At 44.5% G+C, this 19,618-nt stretch overlaps 1 protein-coding gene across 1 annotated transcript; it reads right to left on the bottom strand.

The window, feature by feature from the left end:
* Window positions 1-5,060: 5,060 nt before the first annotated feature.
* Window positions 5,061-19,037, bottom strand: AMDHD1 (amidohydrolase domain containing 1). Its single transcript, XM_016221886.2, has 9 exons — window positions 18,901-19,037; window positions 17,411-17,517; window positions 15,994-16,058; window positions 13,317-13,594; window positions 11,943-12,168; window positions 9,459-9,583; window positions 7,943-8,036; window positions 7,212-7,372; window positions 5,061-6,141 (listed from the first exon to the last, which is right to left on the bottom strand). Exons 1-9 carry the CDS (start codon window positions 19,035-19,037, stop codon window positions 6,054-6,056), a joined length of 1,281 nt encoding a protein of 426 aa, XP_016077372.2. The 3' UTR covers window positions 5,061-6,053.
* Window positions 19,038-19,618: the final 581 nt, after the last annotated feature.

The following is a 19,618-nucleotide window of genomic DNA, read 5'->3' as shown; positions in this document are numbered from 1 at the left end:
GAATGAAGGAACGAATATAAAGATTGTTATTGGAGTGGCTCTTATTGAACTGTGTATTTCATATTTATCAATTACCACTACACATATCAAAAAAAGGATAGGATGCTTAAACTAGAGTTGAAGGGTTAGTATTATCATTTCCTTAGTATGTGCTAGCACTTGAGTCACATTCTTTATTTTTATTTTATTTTTTATTGAATTTATTGGGGTGACATTGGTTAATAAAATTAAATAGATTGCAGGTGTACAATTCTATAATATGTCGCCTGCACATTGTATTGTGTGTTTACCGCCCCCAAATCAAGTCTCCTAATCAATTCCCATTCTTCTAATAACCCTACATTAACCCTCCTCGTTTCACAGACAAGGAATCTGGTGTCCAGAAGTTAACCAGCCCTTGCTGTAATGGTAACCATTAACATGAGGCCCCATTGACAAAGATCGGGTGGGGCCCTAGGATGTATTACCCAATATGTTTCTTCCCCATAAAGGAAGGTTTCAAGGGCTTTCTGGGAAGGCTTAAGGGTAATTTTCCAGGTGAAGGATGGGTGGGATGACCTCTTGGCTTCCAAGATCTGTGACTTTGCACCCATCCGTGCAAATGGGTGCAAAGAGCTCCTAGTGCAGGAGTCTGAAACCATGCTCTAAAAACTGCAGCTGGTTAAGGAAGGACAGACGCGCTTGCCAGATTGCTGACCTGATTACAGCCTAAGGTGGGTCCAGCAGCATAGTTCACAATAGTTTCACTCCAGATTGCAGCCTGTCTACAGGAAAAGTGGAGACAGAAGTCAAAACTCCTGCCTACAGCAATTCAGAGAACAAATAGGTGCTGGGGAACCCATTCTTAATGTTGATCTTTGCTAATATGCAAACACACACACACACACACAACACACACACGAATGAAGTTTACCGATCCTTACCCATGAGCTGCAGCGGAGCCAGTAGACCCAGCTGTCTGATGGCTGTTTCTCACTCCCGTTTGGGGAGTGCTGGATCCCACAGCCCCAGGGTGCTCTGGGGCCCTTTGTCGTTGAGCTCTTTATACAGCTCTTAGTAACTGACATCACATGCCTTCAAGAGAACGTCAAGGTAAATATGGAATAAACTCAATTGTCTTATGCTGTGGCTGTATTCTTAGATTTTTAAAACAAAGTTGAACACCTGGTTAGGGAAAGGCTATACTAACTGTGGTTAATCAAGTTTCTGAAAGATGGAGTCGGTGAATGATGAATGTTGCCCTTGAAAAAGTATCTTTAGACAGTGTGGTTGACTCGGTCTTTCTCTCTTTCCCATTGAGTAGCAGCAAAAGAGTTAGAGACACCAGGAGTTCCTCCCCAGCAGGCTCACCTGGCTACTTCACCAGCCTTCAGAGGGGAAGCCCCAAAGTGCAAGGGCTTTTTGAGCTCCTGCTGTTTCTGTTGGCCCGAGCAAGTCAAGGTCAATTTGGGAGAGAAGTACTCAAGGGCACGGGCATGTGATTTGGCATGATTTGGGGGCCGTTACTCTAACAATCTACCACATACACAAAATCTCACACATAACCTGAAAATTTTGGAAAAAAAGGTACTTTTCATACTACTTTAAACTTGTGTCTCATTTCTGGATATGGTCGCTGGATTATTACCTTTTTATTAAACCTAATTATCTCACGAATGCATGATCACTTTGCATTTGGAGGTTACTTCTGTTGAAGGTATTTATTAAATTTAAACATTGACAATATTGCCCTGGCCTGTGTGGCTTAGTTGGTTGAGCATTGTCCAGGGTTTGATTTCTGGTCAGGGCACATGCCTGAGTTTCAGGCTCAATCCCCAGTAGGGGGAAAGTGGGAAGCAGCTGATCAATGTTTCTTTCTCTCATTGATGTTTCTCTCTCTCCCCCTTCCCTTCCTCTCTCTCTAAAATCAATAACAACACATTAAAAAAAAACAAGTAAACATTGATAATTTAGCAAAAAAACAAAACCAAAACATACACCCCCGCATTTCAGCTCAGGGCATAGGCCTGGTTTGTCTCAAGGGATTCCTGTACTTTTTGTTCAGTGATTAGTTCAAGAAAGGGTTGAGGTTGCAATTTGGGTCAGTGAGTCAGAGAAGAGTTTTACTGGAGGCTTTGAGAGTCCATTTCCTCCCCTGAGAACAATGGCAGCAATACTTTCTCACCTATGCCTGTGGATAGCCGGCCTGACCCAAGGGGGAAGATGGCCTTGGGGTGACACTAACACAAGATGGCAGAGCAGAGGGGAGGAAGGAACCTGGGTCTTCAGCATTACTGAGCTTCCAAAGAAACCAGTCCTAAGCCTGCTCTTCCTGTGAAGTTTTTGGGGGTGAGCCAATAACCTTCGTCATGCCTTAAGCCAGTTTTGGTCAGGTTTGGTTACTTGCAGCTGTTAACATTCTACCTAGCACAGCCACTGTCTGTGAGGTACTGCACCAGAGCTGTGGTGCGTCAATACAGCATGTGGTCCTGTATTCAAAGCTCTCCATCTAGTTGGGGACATGAAATGACAATTACTTACCAAACATGTGTCCTGGAGGAAGGCACGTTAACTGCAGTGCCTTCGAATCATCAAGGCGGCTTCCTGGAAGGGGTGACTAAGCTGGGCTTTGAGTGATGGGAGTCAGAGAGAGAAGGGAGAAATGGAAGCTAAACTTCAATGTCAGCAGGCATTTATGCCAGGAAACCAATTCTATGTTTGCTCAATTTCTATCACTAAACAAATGGTGACCAACATGGCCCCGGTCCTTGCCCTCACGGTGTATAGCCCAGGCTGGCGGCTGGAGGGTGAAGCAACAGCAGCAGCGTGTAGCAGTGAGATGGGAAGCTTGGGGAGTAAGTAGAGGCCAGGTCATCGAGGCCATGAGAATCCATGCGAATGGGACAGTAGGGGAAGCACAACTCTCCCAGGACAGACCGCCTCTGGGATCTCACGGCTGTGTGAGCAAGGACAGATTGCTCTGGCTCACTGGTGGTTTCCACCCTCTGGGTGCCAGCTTCCCAATGCCCGAAATAGCTTCAGTAGAACCCATTGGAAAACATGTGCCTTCGTATTTTGGAATAACCTCTCGTTAGAAAAATAATCTCTCCAAGAGGCTGGCATTGTCTTTATCCTTCCGCTTACTATTACAAAGACCAAGATGCTAAAACTAATTTAAATTTAAAAATTACTGTGTTTTACCAGAGTTCCTTTTAAGACAACCAGCTCTTAATGCTGTCTGCCTTTGTTCTGCTCTTTAATGTCAGTCTTACTGCCCTAATTGAATTGTAAGTTCCATGAAGGCAGGACCCAGCTTTGAAGCTGGAAGGGATCCAACCTCTACAGATAGAGTCCAAGAAGAAATCGAAGCTCAGATGTCAAGTCCCAGATCTGTGTTCCCTTCAGTGTACCATGCGGCCTCGCTGTGTCCCACAGCGTCTGGTGCAGGCATCAACTCAGCGGGGGTGATGTTGCCGCCAAGGTTTAGGAAAGGTGAAAAAAATTACATGTCACAATGGTTTGTGGTCTTCCAAAGCTCAGCCCTACCTGACAAACTCTTATTCCTTAGAAATAAATTTAATTTTTCTCCTGGGAGGGTGACCCAATAATTCTAGAAGGTTGAGAAAATAATGTTGATCTAGCCCAATGTGGAGCACGGAATGGAGTGTTCACATCTCACTTTCCACCTGGACATCTAGCCCCCCGAGGTCTCCTGTCTCTGCCAAAGGACTTGTTCAAGGTGTCTTGCCAGAGTCCACTCGCACAACAAATATTTGAGTGCCCACTATGTACACTGAAACCAGATGAATCTTTCTACAACACTCTCGTCCTGGTCCTAACCTATTCAAAAACGTCCAGTGGCTTCCCCTGACTTCACAATGAAGTCCCGGCCGGTGAGCCTGACATTCAAAGCCCTGTGAAAGCCGGCTTCACCTCGTAGTCTTTGCTCCCCCTGAACCCTGTACTCCAGGAACACCCATCACCTACCTGTCTTCTGAACATTTCATGATGTTCCACCCTGGAGTCTCTCCCTCTCATCACAACCCTCCCAACTTCCAAAGCTGAGGATGGCAACCCCACTCCCACCCAACCTTGACACTGTTTCTTTGTTTGGTTTTACTTTACCACTTGACTCTCCCATGAGCATCATCCTCTGACATTATGTTAAGAAACTCATACGCTCCTTCCAATCCACAGAATAACCACGACCCTGGGTTGGCCTACTGAGTGTATTTTGATAAGAAATTTTTACTGTGACGATCCGTGTGTTTGTGCGGCCATTCATTCATTCATTTATTGATCACCTGCTCTAAACCAGTCCCCCATACTAGATCCTGGGGACATGACAAGGTCCCTGTCCTCTAAGTCACAATCTAAAGGGAAAGAATTAAATTACAATGGTATAATGACTGTATTCGAGGTGGGGTGAGGGGAAGTGACTAGCTCTGATTTCCTAACTAGAGAGGAGAGGAACAGCATTTCAGGCAGAGGGAACAGCGCTGAAAGGCCAGGACAGCACAAGCAGACTGTTTTGAGGAACAGGGTGGAAGTTGGTTTGGCTGCAAGAATCACCTGGGGGCTCCTTAAGATGCAGACTCTGACTCTGCAGGTCTGGGGTGGGGGCCAGTGTTCTGCGTTTCCAGCAAGCTCCCTTGAGTTGCAAGGGCTTACAGACACTGGCCTGGGAGGACCAAGGCAGCTCCCGGAGGGCATCCTCTTCTGCTTTCCTTCCAAAAAGACATGAGTGCTATTTGTTTCGAGTGACTGTCTCCTAGAGGGCAATGGGCTGCATGGGTTGGGTTCCAGAACAGACCTGATATTTGATGTTGGCCTTTATATCTCTCTCTCGTACATCCCAAATTCCCACCATTGGCTAGGTGATACCACACCCTCTCAAGACTCCTTCACCAAGCAGAGGAGGGATAGCGACAGAGCCCCCAGGCTATAGGTGGTGACAGCCACGTGCCCCGTTCTATAACATCCCAGCAAGGGGTAGCTTGATTTGATTTATGCGGGATACAGTGAAGCCTCACTGACTCAGCCTCTGTGAACCTGAAATGGGTGATGATTTCGATAGTTATTATTTACTTTATTATTTACTCCTCAAATCATTTCTTCATAAATAGGACAAAGTTTGATAATACAGTTGTGATCACAAAGATGATTAAAACATTTAAAAGGATTTCAAGTAAACTAATATGAAAGAACCCTTTATATATATAAATAATCATCCACTCTTTACAAGTAATTCCGTAATCTGTTTATTTCCTAAAAAACTCTAATAGACAAGGTGCTGCTCTACTTCGGGGGCTGTAAGGAAACAACAGCAGTGCCGGCATATATGTATTAGGAGTTATGACTCATTTTCTATACATTTGTAATGTGAAGAACCAAAAACTTAAAAATGACTTTTTAAAAATTACACTATTGCATTTGGTCAAAATGCATCCATTACAGGAAGGCCCCGGTACCTGCATGTAAAATGACTCGTCTTGAACTGTGCTCTGAAGTCTATTTAGAGCTAGGGTTGAAAAGACATTAGAATTGGAAGGACACTCTCCCTCAGGGGACACTGATGCATTTCATTCTAGAAAGGAAGAACTGTGGCTGTTCTAGAAGGCTACATTTTAGCCCAATCTGGAGCATCTCACTTGGATTTCCCTCCATCCCCCAATTTTCACTAAATATTGTTGTAAAACTGAAATTCAAAAAGCAGAAACAAGATGGGAATTTCAAGCCACATCTGCCTAATTGTTAATCTGCTTTTCCCTACAAATGCGTTCCTGTGATAATTCATCATATTAATCTTTAGAATATTTATGACAAATCTTTGTGGAATAATTTAATGTTTTGAGATTAGCATCATAATTAATTTACCTGTTTGTATGTCCAGGTGCATATTAAATTAAAATAAGTTAATCCCTTGGTTTTATGAGTGGATTAACAAAACATTGAAATACATTTAGGTTTAAGTGACATCATTTTGGTAAACTAATAAGGCATTTTAACTTTTAACATAACTGTATTGACGTATTTTATACGATTGAAGAGTCTTCTCTTTCCTTTAAGATCTGTCATTTTTTATAGATGACTTTTCCTTTAGTTATAACATATTCGATTAATTCGTGATGGCCTCCAAACTGGTAAATCAAATGCTCCCACCTAGAAAGAAATCAAACATGACTTCAATACATACAAGTCAAAATGATCACTGTAACTAAATGCTAATGTAAAAATACATTCTCTAAAAATTTCTTTATACCTAGTCACTGATATTTGGCTTTTTAAAAAATGGCATATTACTAACTAGCCTGTAATAAATCTAATGTCATTAATAATATCATTTAAGTATTTGATCTTAAAATAGTTGATTCAATTAAATAATACACAAATGGTAACATCAGCATTGTTTTCAGTAGAGAGAATGGTTTATGACCACAGAGAGTGGAATTACAGGGCCGCTCTCTTCTGTTGAACGTGAGGTCCAAGAGCTGTGGTAGGCTCACAGAAGTCAAGGACTGAAGATTTAGAACAGTAAGACTCAAACTGTCACACTGGAGATCCAGGTGGCAGCAGGCTGTGGGTGAGTAATAAGGAACCAGGGCAGGAGCAATGATGCAAGAATTTGGGGATCCAGTAGGAATAAGAAATTAGAGCGGTAATGGATCAGAACCAGGCTGACGAGCTGGGACGTGTGTGACCCGGCATAAGCAGACGGTCAGAAGCTAAGCAGGAAAACAAAAACACAGGCCAGAGAGCACAACAAGTCCAAAGTCCAGGTAGACAGAGGAGAAGCCTGGGAGTCTATGCAGGATGTAAGATGGATGAAGAGACCGGAACACTGAGCCTGCCCCCCGGTTTAGGGACTTTGTTATGAAAAAGTGAAGATAGAGGGACTGAGTAGCCTCTCAGCCTACACAAAGCCTGACACTAATTATTAGTGGAAAAGGGATTTAAACCAGGTCTGTATCCTATAATGGGCCTAAAACAGCTTAGTTGGGGCCCGGCCGGGCGTGGCTCAGCGGTTGAGCATGGACCTAGGATCCAGGCGATAGGGGTTCGATTCCTGGTCAGGGCACATGCCCAGGTTGCGGGCTGCAGCTGATCAATGACTCTCTCATCATTGATGTTTCTATCTCTCTCTCCCTCTCCTTCCCTCTCTCTGAAATCAATAAAGATATATTTTTAAAAAATTTATAAAAATAAAACAGCTTAGTTGGGAGCACACTCACCTGGAGGAGTTGATGATAATGAGATCTCCCTGTTTGCCAACTTCCAAAGATCCATGTGTGTGAGATTTCCCCAGTGCGTAAGCCGCATTGATGGTGGCAGCGGCCAAGGCCTCGGGCATGGACATTCTCATGTTGACACAGGCCAGGTGCATGACCACTGGCTGAGGAGGAAGAGAAAGTGTTGGAGGAAAGTAACACAACGGCAGCTTCTTCTTGGGACATTTCTCAACACAGCACGACAAATAATGGTGATTAAATGTGTAGGTGGAAATGGCTTAGATTGGTATGGGAAAATTTAACCTCATACATAAAGGTTCTTAGGCTTTAGAAAAAGGTTCCTTTATTATAGAGATTACCCCCATGTGTACTTAATATTTATTTACAACTTTTCAAGACCACTTACTGTATAGAATGAAGCTCCCCTCCACACTTACTTACTTCTTTGAGCTTATCCTTTCTTCCAAGAGGGGAAATGGGTTATTGTAAAACCACAAGGCCCAAGGCCAAGCCAGATAATAATGCACATAGGATCCTTTCTCCTTCCCCTATGCCTGGAGGCATTCATGTGTACAGAAAAATCCAAGTACACTACTATCTATATCTTTTTTTCCTGTTACACAGGAAAATATTTTTTGATGTTTGGTACATTTTAACAGGAATATTTGTAAACTATTTATATACTTGGTAGAAGTTTGATATTCTGCGCAGAAAGGCATGCTAAAAATAATTACCATTGAAAAGCAATAGGCATTCGGGTTGAAGTCGCTGCCCAAAGCAACTATTACTCCTTCATCTAACATCTTCCTGGCTCGAGGCTGCTTCAGTCTAATGAGAGGAAAAAAGATGTCAGTATCCGAAATTGGAGCTTTTTCAGAATAGATGTGCAGAATGGAAGAGTTAAGATATCCAACCCCTTTGTCTTCTGGAAGAAGAAATAGATTAGTGTTTAGTTATTGATTGATATTTCCTGGTTGTAGTCTACATTAATGTATGTGTATAAAATCATAATAAGTTTTAGGAAAGCACTGACATCGTTGTCTTCTCCCTTATAACAGTTGCTCAAAGCCTTGTTTTTTGGTCCCTAAGGCAGGGTTTTTCAACCTGGGCACAATTCATTTCTTGGGCTGGTTAATTCTTCGTTGTGAGGGTTTATTCTGTGCATTGTAGGATGTTTAGCAGCGTCCCTGGCTTCTGTCCACTAGCTGTCACTAGATGTCAGGAGCACCACTTAGTTATGACAAACAAAGTCTCCAGACACTGACAAATGCCCCCTGAGGGGCAAAATCACCCTGAGTTGCTAACCACTGTGCTAAGGACATAACTGCAGAATCACTGCCTTGAAAACCAGATATCCCAACCTCACAGGAGGCACCTGGTCCGAAGTGAATAAACTGTCTCTTGAATGCCGGCCTCCCTGACCACAGACTAGATGGCTTCATGCAGGTGGTACAAAGGAAGACCTCAGGTTTGGTAGAATTAGAGCGATGGCAGTTACACAAGATGGACTAAATACAGGGCATACAGCAAAGTTCCTGGGGAGACTTTGCAAAATATACACCTCCTCTCTCTTCTCACCCCGGGGTTTATGAGGATTCTGGTACACAGTTATGGCACCCACACTCATCTTCTCAGAAAACAGCTCATGCAGATTCTGAATACTGCTAAATATTCCTAATATCTTATGTATGTTTTTTGTTTGTTTGTTTGTTTTGTTTTGTTTGGTTTTGTTTGGAGAGAAAGGAGAGAGAGAGAAACATGGATGTGAGAGAAAAGCATTGGTTTCCTCCCATACGCACCTGACTGGGGATCAAACCCACAGCCTGGGTTTTGATCAGGCCAGAAATTGAACCCACAGCCTTTTGGTGTACGGGACCACGCTCCACCCGGCCAGGGCTCATGCACGTTTTTTGAAGTCTAAAGCCTACTTCATTTTTTTCTAATTATAAAGGTGAGGCATACTGATTTTTCTTTACATCAGAAAATCTAAAAACTAGTATAAAGGACTAAGAAAGAGCCCTTCTCCCCAATAACCCCACCACGCAAAGTCAGTTTAGTTCTGAGCTCCTTCCTCAGGGTAATTCATTTCTGAACATCATTCCACAATTGGCATCTTCCATGAGCTAAGTTTTCTTGATCTGCATTTTTAAGGGATTTGTAAGGGCAATGAAATAACAGTTAGGCATCTTGGAAGCCTGTGTCTTCACAATGTGTACCTGCAGCTCTTGCGTGGGGAGAGGACGCCCTCACCTTAGCATGTAGGCGGTGGTGGGCAGAAGGACAGCGGAGCACCTGGCCGCTGCCATGGCGGCAATGCCTTCATCACTCACTTCTTCCAGGTGACTGATAGCCCGGGCTCCCAGTTCAGCCCCGAGCTAAGCAGAATGAGCAGAGAGAAAAAGATTTAACCAACAGCAACAATAAAGTACCATAAAACTGCTTTTCCTGCAAAAATAAGCACCATTCTATTATTAAGATTTCTTGCCAACTACCTCTCTCAAGCACAAGCCCCAAAACGGACAAAGAATTTGTGATGGACATTCACTTGAAAATTAGCTAGTGTGCTGCTTCAAAAACTATTAGACACAAATTTTTACTGACATTCTTCAGGCATTTGCTAAAAACGAAAATGTTATGGATCTTATGAGTCAGAATAAAACATTGAGTAATATTGGCAATAAAATCTATCATAGCATCATAAAATCACAATAAAAAGGCATCTTGGAATGCTATTGTTCTCAGTGAAAACAGATCAGTTAAGAAAACAAACATAAAAAATGTGAATCATAGGTGTAATCTGAGGATACTACTTGAGCTTGATTTCTCTCCAGCCAGAGGAAAAGTTTGGGCTAGATTGTAAGAAGAAAACCAAGAGGCAATGCTATGATGACCATGGAACCATGCATTAACGTGGATTTCTTCTCATCTTGACAATTTTAAACACATGAACACATGCACACACACACACACACACACACACACACACACACACACACACAGAGCCCAGGATGAAAGGGTATGTTGAAAAGACATATTCCATGGAAAGGAGAGAAGACAATATTTGACATTACATTGTGGCCCAGGCAGGCTACAGTCCCCCCACATCAGGGCAGGGAAGAGCTGGCCCCTTCTCAGCAGCTGGCTCAGGTCTAAGAATGTTTTGGACCACAGGACAGACTACGTTTCCCCAGGGGAGTTCCTTCCTGACCTTGGAATCACCCTCACTTTTCCAAACTTAATTTGCTCATCCAGGGTATTGACCTCTATTGATGTAATTCACCAGTCACTCTCTACGACCAAAAGTATCTTGTTGACCACCTAGTTCACAGTCATTTAACAAATATTCAATGACTATTTACTTAGTAAGGGCCATCAGTATGCCAGGCACTGTGCTAACCTCCAGGGACGGGGCTGTGTAAGACATGGGTGCAGTCCTCAGTGTTTGCAGTCCAGTAGGGATCGCAGAGGCAATTTTAACACAGTGGGATAAGTACAGGAGGAGCTATAACCCACTGGTGGAGAGGTTTGGGAAGGACCCTAGAGAAGCCATGGCTATGATGAAACATGGGAGTTAGAATTAACGAGACAAGGGGGAGTTCAGATGAGAGAAACAGTCTGTGCAGGGGCCTGGAGGATTTGGTGTACTAAAAGTAGTTCATTGTGGCTGGCTCATGGTAGACAGGGTGAATGGGGTGAAAAGGGAGAGGAGAGAGTGAGGAAGATAGAGGTAGACAAGGGCTGGATCCTGGCAAGCCTACATGCATGGGGTTTGGAATTCACCCTACGAGCAATGGTAAGCCTTTAGGTGGTTTTAATCAATGGAGAGGGAGGATAGATGCACTACGGGGATGGATTAAAGAAGCAGATTAAAGATGAGGCAAGAAAGTTGTTACAGGAATTCAGGTGAGAGCTGATGGTGGTTTGACCTATGCAGTGGGGTGAAGACCGGTGGACCTAGATATTCAGATGGAAAACTGGTAGGTAGGACTTGCTGGTTGGTTGAAATGTGGCAGGTGAAGGGGAGGGAGGAGTCAAATGAGGTCAGGTTTTTAACTTAGGCAATAGATAGATAATGGTGTCATTCACCGGGGCAGGAAACACAGGGCACAATTTGGAAGTGATATTAGGGGATCAAACAGGACATGTTGTGGTTAAGACACACGTGAGGTATCTACATCTGTATTTATGCCCAAGGGCAGTTGTTCATTTAGCCCCTCACCCCACTCCAGAGCTGGCTTATTCAATGATGAATTCTCAGGGCCTCTAACAGTGCCTGGCACACAGTAGACACTCAAATATTTGTTGAAAGCAGGAATATATGACTCTGGGTCAGAGGTATAGATTTGAAAATCATGTCGTGGCTATCGGTGGTGAGCTTTACTCAAGTTCATCTGGATGGTGCCACAGAAAGACCCTACAAGCTGCCAGTGAAATTAATAGACTCTGCTAGTATGGCTTTCTGTACCAACCAAAACAGGTTGTGAATTTAGTCAATGAGATCACTTCTTTTTTTATGAATACCACCAGCAGGTGATAATGAAAGTAAATGGCCAGCCAAAAAGTAAATTTCTAATAGAGGTCAGGGATTCCAAGGCTTAGCCAGAGCAATCTTCACATTATTCAAACAAATTTCCCCACTCTCTTTTTCAGAAGGCTGCTCCTGTCTTTGAACAAACAAGGTAAGTTTTCCATGACATGAGTGTTGACAAAGGAGAAGCCAAAGGTCAGCCGTACCTCTGCGGCCTTCATCGGATGGAGTTCATCCCCGTGGAAGTTAATCTGCAACCCTATGTCTTTTCCACCTTGAAGAATCCTTCTAGTAGAATCCAGATCAAAGACACCCTTCTCGCAGAACACATCTATATTGTCGACATGAATCTGCCCGTTTCTGCCAAGCTCCTTCAGCTTCGGGAGGTGGTGGTTGACGATGTCATCAGCAGCTTCTATAGCAGTTTTTCCCCTGAAGGAAGAAAAGAAGATTCCATGGGCAATTTTTTTTTTTTTTTAATTGGAGAAAGGGGTTTTTGGTGGTTGGGGAACCTGAAAAACTATAAGTAAATGACCTCAAGCCTCATCGAGGATATTCTTTCCATTGCTTTTCAGAGAGAGTGGAAGGGAGAGAGAGAGAGACAGGGAGAAACATCGATGCAAGAGAGTCACATTGATTAGTTGCTTCCCACACAAGCCCCGACCAGGCTGGGGATGGAGCCTGCAACCCAGGTATGTGCCTTTGGCCAGAAACGAACCTGAGACCCTTCAGTCCACTGGCCGATGCTCTAACCGCTGAGCAAAACCGCTAGGGCAAAAATCTGTGTTCTACAGATAAGTCATCCCAAAAGTCTTAGGGCAGTTTCAAGCTTTAATAATTTCAGAAGTATAAATGCTAAAAACATACAACAAACATCACTGGAAATATTGTTTCTTTTCTACTTAATTCATTTTGTGAATTTTTAATAATAAATTTTAATGTTAATTTTTTTAGTTCCTCTGAAGATGGTAAACACAAAATTACCATTAAAATTTCATTTTTTAAAGTTCACAAGAAGAAATACATTTATAAAATATATAAATTCTTTTCCAAATAATTTTTGTAATCCTGTAGCATTAATATATCTAAGTTGTCAAAACTTAAAACTGCACTGAGACTGCGGAGAAGCCTGTGAATTTCCAAGCCCTGGATTTTTTTTTTTTTTTTTAATCTTTTTGTTCCAGAACTGCGGGCCTTCTGGTCTAGAAATTCCGGGACAGATAAGATGCAGATGTAGAAGGAGACAGCCATTCCCTACAGTAAAGCCAGAGAGGAAAAACCTTAAAGGGGAAGCTAAAAAAATCCATTTATGACAATAAAACAAAAATGTTTTCTGTTAAACAAGCAAATGAACAAAAATAAAAACTCTTCCTTCATCCTGAAGGGACTAGCAAAGTGATGGGTCTGGTGGGGGCCACCTTCCTAAAACCATGTGTGACATGACTGACCATGAGAATCAGACCACCTTTCCGAGGGCTTCTGCTGGTCTCTCTCTGCAAGAGCCAAAGTGCTGAGCCACCGCTGGAGAAAGCAGCCCCCTCACTGCCCGAGTTAAACCCGGTCCCACCGGCTGACGTTACTTTGGCACTGAGTGAGCCCCGCAGTAAGTGGCCGAGATGCCCAGGGCCACCTGGCGCCGGGCGCGCTCGATCACGCGGAGCATCTTGAGCTCGGTGTCCAGGTCGAGGCCGTATCCGCTCTTGCACTCCACCAGCGTGGTCCCCGCCCTCGCCATGCACTGCAGCCGCTGCTGGAAGGAGCTGAACAGCTCCTCCTCCGAGGCTTGGCGCGTGCGCTCCACGGTGAAGTTGATCCCTCCTCCGGCCTGGTGGATGTCCATGTACGTGGCTCCTGCCAACTGAACACACGGCTCACTGTTAGGCGGAACAAATGCAGGGAGGTTGCAGGCAGGTCTACAGAACCTACCTGCAGGGGTGATACTCAAAATGACTCACGATCCCAGCTGATCAGGAAGGGGGGTGGGGTCCCAGGAAAATACTGGGGTGGCAGAAATGGGAGGTGTGGTGGAGACTTCTGGTCTCAGGGCAGCGGCAATTTACCACCCGGTATAGAAGGGTGGGCGCAAAGGGGCCACATGCTAACCTGAGTAGCTCAGGGAAGGCCTGCATGGCAGCCTTGCAAACTCAGAGACCTAAGGTAAGCACAAAGGATGGTCTGAAATTAAAACTTTTTTCAACTAAAAAAGCAGTTTATGGTGGGTAGTCATGTCCTAGGCCAGTATCTTCCCTGACAAAAGTCAATCTTTACCTTAACTGAGCCTATTGTCTTTTTGCATCTATGACAACATATTGTTGGAATGTCAAAGCCATTTTCCTTTTTCCAGACCCCTCAAAGCACAAGCACCTCTCTGGAGACCACAAATCCTCTCATTGTTTGTTATTAATTGTTGCCTGTTAACTATCCTGCACCCATCTAAGTAAAGAAGTGTGTGTCCCTCATTTTACTTTTTATCTAATCCCAGACGTTTCCCCACTTTGCTTTCTCCCGCCTCCCTGATCTATTACCAATGGATTTCATGTAGCCCACATACATCTCCTCTTTTCATTGTAATGTATAAAATAAGGTGCAAAACTGCCATTCTCCAGAGCATTCTCTCCATCTGTTGAGATTCTGTTTCCTGGCATGTCAACAGTTTGGCTCAAATAAACTCACAAAAATTCTTCACAGGTTTGAATGTTTCTTACATTAACAGAAGTATTTCAGTATTTTAACAGCCCAATTGACCCCAGTGTGCACCAGTTAAGTCTCCGCCTATCCCTCAGCACCTATAAGAACACAAAGCTTAGTCTATTCTGGGGCCCCACTGCAGTCATTCAAATCTCCACCAAAGAGACCCAGGGCGGTTTCCTCTCCTCAGTATTTGGCCACAAGAGTTTGGGGCCTGACCTCTGTGGCTCAAGCAAATGAAGCGGCTCTTTGTGGGATCCCAGTGGGCTCCTGTTACTCTGAGCAGCAAGGAGAGTGGTGCAAATACAGTATGCCTGCCCGGCGTGGAGGCGGGGGGTGCCTCCCGGCCAAAGTTTCCATCTGGGCTCTGCCACGGTGAGCTGGTGAACTCAGTCAACACCCTTCCCGCTGTGGGCCGCACTTTCCACATCTATACGATGAGAGAGCTGGATTGCAAATCTCTAAGGTTGCTTTTTGGCTCTGAAACTCTGTGATTTAATAAAGAAGCCTTACAAGCAGCTCTAGCTTGTCGAGGAAGGTACACAATATTTGAAGAAAGTTTTTCTTTTTCTGAAATAACGCAGTTTAGCTGTTAGGATATATACATTTTTAGAAACAGTGTGGAGAAAACTCAAGTGCATATTAAAGCCAATCTGGGAAGACTACATACCGTGAGTCCAACTATATGACATTCTAGAGAAAGCAAAACTATGAAGACAGTAAAAAGATCAGTAGTTGCCAGGGGTGAGGGGAAGAGAGGGACGAACAGGCAGAACACAGAGGGTTTTTAGGGCAGTGAAACTATGATCCTACAATGGTGGGTACGTGTCATTATACGTTTGTCCAAACCCAGAGTAATGTAACCTGTGGACTCTGGGTGATAATGATGTGTCAACGTAGGTTCGCCCATTGTAACAAATACCACTCTGCAGGAGGCTGTTGAAAATGGGAAGACTGGGGCAGGGGATGGTATGCGGGGAACCTCTGCAGCTTCCTCTCAGTTTTGCTGTGAACCTAAAACTCCTCTCAAAAAGAAAGTCTACTGAAAACAAACAATGTAAAAATAGCTGCAACCAGGGATTTGAGGATTGACTACAGTTAATTAATGACCGACAGATTACATTTTCGGTTTCTTAATAAATCTCATTCTGACTTATTTTATTTTTGTTATTAGTAATATATTTTTCCTGGTATGAACGTTTCAAACTGTTTCCTCGAGCCTTTTCAAAGGCTACCAGGGCTGGTGGGATGGAATGGGAGTGAGGAAAAGAGAAGAAATTAGTGAGCAAGGCAACTTAGTTCTGTTAAAATAAAGTCTCTACAGCTAAAAAAATTTTTTAAACTATTATACTTAAAATGCTTGCTAGCCCTGTGCATAGAATAAAGATTTGGACAGTTATAAACTAATTAGTTTTGTTATAACTTATTTTCCATAGTCCAGGGCAGTAAAAATATCCATTAAAAAGACACAAAGGCGTGTGTTGCAAAGCCGGACAGCCTACAGCCTCTTCAGAAAAAGATCTGTCTGTTTATGCTTCATTTGGATTTGCCATGGTTCGTTGCAGTTACCTTCATTGCAAACTCATGAACTCTTTCACCAGCCCATACTGGATGTGTGTGCGCATCCACCAAACCTGTAATCAAGAAAGTAAAAATTACTTTTAAAGTTAAGAACTAGAAAGCCCTTAGATAGCAGGCCGGCTCTCCCATCTTTCTGTTTGGAAAGTATGATCGTGGACAGCCATCTGGGAGGGCGTGGAGGTGCAAGAATTTGTCTGTAGAGGAGGGTGACTCAACATGATGAAAATATTCCATATTCCTTAAAAAAAAATACAGCTCCTTTTGCCCAGTAAGCCCATGCTCACCAAGGGAGATCTTTTAAAACAGGATGTCAAATCTGTTAGTTCAGCAAAACCAAGGACTATATCACCAAGGAATAATTTGGGTGTGATAACAGAATCATACAGTCCCTACCATCAACCTTGAGAAGGAAAAATATGAAACCAGAAAGATGAATCTTTCTTCGAGAACGAAATATATTTTAATTAAAGACAAACTATAAAGCAAGCAATCACTTGGAACTTTTGTTTACTCAGGTACAATTCAGTAAAGTGTGTCTTTCCAGGATATTCAAAATACCTAATGGATCAAATGGCTGATTAGTGGGCTCTGATTTGGAGTAAAATCAAAAGTCCCGATTCAGATCGCTTTCTGTTGTATTCTGCCCCTCTCATAAGGTTCCACACTGACTTTATCTTCTATCTCCCAAGAGCCAGAAGGTAGAAGCTCTATCAGATATACGCAGTACACACTTTAAGTGTATAAATCTTAGCCTCTATGTTTGCATAGAGCTCAACATTTGTGAAACTTGTTTCAGATCATTATATGAAGCCATCAAATATAGATCATGTAGGCGAGAATGGTAAATAAACTGATTCTGTTGTTATCAATCACCAAAGATACTTCGGTGAAATCTCTAGGGATTTTTCCCCCTCTTTTCCATCTAGAGATGGGTCCTTTGTTTAGCCTCTATACTAATGTAAAGTATATTCTGGTAAGAGTTTTTCCTGTCTGCCTTCTCTACAAAATGCACTAATAAAATTCTTCCAACAGTTTTTGAAACTAAACACAACACGGCTGGTGTCTCCATTATGTGAGTGGGAAGAAGTGGAATGAATGGATGGGTTTGAGTCCCAGCTTGCCCTTTACCAGTTTAGCAATCTCCGGTAAGATATTTCACCCCTAAACTTCAGTGTTCTAATCTGTAACATGTCGATAATGATACTTACCTTACAGGGCAGCTATCAGGATTCAACGTGAAAACATGTTTGTAAAGCAGCTAGACATTTAATAGTAGAAATTCAATAAACTGTAGCAATTATTATATTTTAATATCATTGTGAGACCCTCTTTAAAACAAGCTACTACTCTTCCTCTTTACATGACTAAAACTGCATTTGGGGTTTTACTGAAAAGAGGTTGATACCCGGCAAGATGCATTTCCCAGAGCAGTCGATTCTTTCTTCAAAAGTTTCTTCAGAAAACTGTTTCTGGATAACATCAGCAGGACCGATGGCTTTTATCAACCCATCCCTGAAGAAAAATCAAGAAATAATTACTAAAGTTTGGGGAAATATTGTGAGAAACCTGACTAATGATTTAAAATATGTCATCAATGTCTCTTGGTGTCGTCAGTCAACATTTATTGTATTTCCTTTTTGAAGCTGTGTCTTTGGGAAAGTGACTCTAGCCACCTTAAGGCAAAAAGTCAACTCATGTAGCCAAGAATACTAGCTGTTCTCCAAGATCAACGCTCCCTTTTCCCACAGTGCTAACTCGATTCCTAAAATTTAGCTGGACACATGACCACAGGGGATAAAGATACATCTCCCCATCTCCCATCAGCCTGGTGTGGCCATGTGACTGAGTTTAGCCGATAGGATTGTCTTCTCTCCCCCTTTCCTACTGGCTGGAATACAGACACCAGGAGAGATGGAGCAGCCATGTGGCAGGACGGAGTGACTGGAGAAGGGTGGTGCACAGCAGAGCAAGACGGTGGGGGCTGAATCCTCAGGACTCCAGAATGCGGCCATCAGCTAGCCCTGGATTCCTACTTTTGTGCAATTCTGTTAACTGATTTTAACAAATTTTGGACGGTAACACTGGAAATGTTTTTATCCCTTTGTTAATTAAAAACACACAACCTTAATTAAAAGCTGAACTCTTACACAACCCTAAGCAGCCTCAGCTCAGGGGTGAGACTGCTCTTGCACAATGGTCCTGCCACATAGCTCTCCAATTCATTCAAATTGGCTTCCAACTCCCATTCCCACCCCAGGCCTGCCCTCCCAAACTGGCCCTTCTTTTATTTGCTTCTAGCAGGAAGTGAAGAAGGTTGAATGAAAAAAATTGAAAATGCCCTGTTTTCTGGTGGCCGAACCTTAATTTCCTATTACCCCAAACCACCACCATCTAAACGTTTGCCCTGGTTCTCAAGCTTTATTGCACAGAAGAAGGGGGTGGGAGAGGTATCTGTAAAAACTCAGGTCTCAGAACTCCACCCACAGAGATGCTGGTTCACAAGATCTGGGATGGGGGGCAGGGGAGGGCAGGCTGTCTTTAAAAACAATACTAAATCTCAGGACATCTGACGCAGGTGGTCCCCTGGCTGCACTTCAAGAAGCACTGAAAAGAATCCCAACCCTTTCCGATTGCTGGGAAATGATATTTTATCAACAGAGACAGGATCCTGACGCCTCCCGGTGCCATGTGCGGCTTGAGTGCGTTTTTCCACCGAATGACAAGCCGAGGCAGTCAAACATGTTAGCAACAGGTTCCTGAACGGCAGCCCAGCCAGTGGCCCCCCGGGGTTCGGGTAAGCTTTCACCCGGTTTCCCTCCACAGCGCCCAAGTTTAGAGAAAAAGCGCCACGCTTGGGACCTGTCTGACGGGTCCCTCCGCCCCGCAGCCACTTACGTGCCCACCACCAGGCTGGCGCCCTCCAGCACCGCCAGGCTGCGCAGCGCGTCCCGCACGAGGAAGCGCTCCCCGCGCGCGCACACCAGCACCACCTGGCGCGCGTTCTCCAGCAGGAGGCGGTGGCCGCCCGCCATGTCGCCCGCGCGGGTCGCGAGGTGGTGGCCGCGCCGTGGCTGCGGGAAGGACCGCGGAGGAGGGTGCTCAGGGCCCGGGTGGGTGGGGCGGGGCGGGGTGGCGCAGGGGCGGGCGCTCGCAGCCCTCCCAAACCCGGGCGACTGAGCGCCTCCCCCCAACCCCGGCAGTGACAATATTAGTACCAAGGACGAGAATGTCGATTCATAATCGATGTTGGAATGAAGCTCCTCTTGTTTGGGTCGCCTTGTCACGCTCAGAGTAAATGTGGTAGAGATGACGGTCCCCCCTTAACAGACAAAGACACTGAAGTTCGGTCCCCGGGAGAGAGAAAGGTGGGCTGCGCCGACCACGTGGCCGGGTGGAAGGGGGTCCCCGTGGGCGAGGGCGCCCGGAGCGCGTAAAGTGGGGAGAAACCTGGTAGAGGCAAGTGCGGGAACCCGGGACAGAGCCCAGGGAGAGGGCGAAGGCGGGCAGCCCGGGGCGGAGGGCGCCGGCGGCAGGACCGCGGGGCGGGGGCGCGGCGCGCGGGGCAGCGGCTGCGGGGGGCGCGCGGCCGCGAGGCGGGGGGCGGGTGCCGCGC

The sequence above is a fragment of the Miniopterus natalensis genome, chromosome 2 (assembly GCF_054644295.1).
Source record: "Miniopterus natalensis isolate mMinNat1 chromosome 2, mMinNat1.hap1, whole genome shotgun sequence".
Taxonomy (NCBI): Eukaryota; Metazoa; Chordata; class Mammalia; order Chiroptera; family Miniopteridae; genus Miniopterus; species Miniopterus natalensis.
The sequence above is the reverse complement of the archived record's forward strand: the minus strand, read 5'-3'. Positions and strand labels throughout refer to the sequence as shown.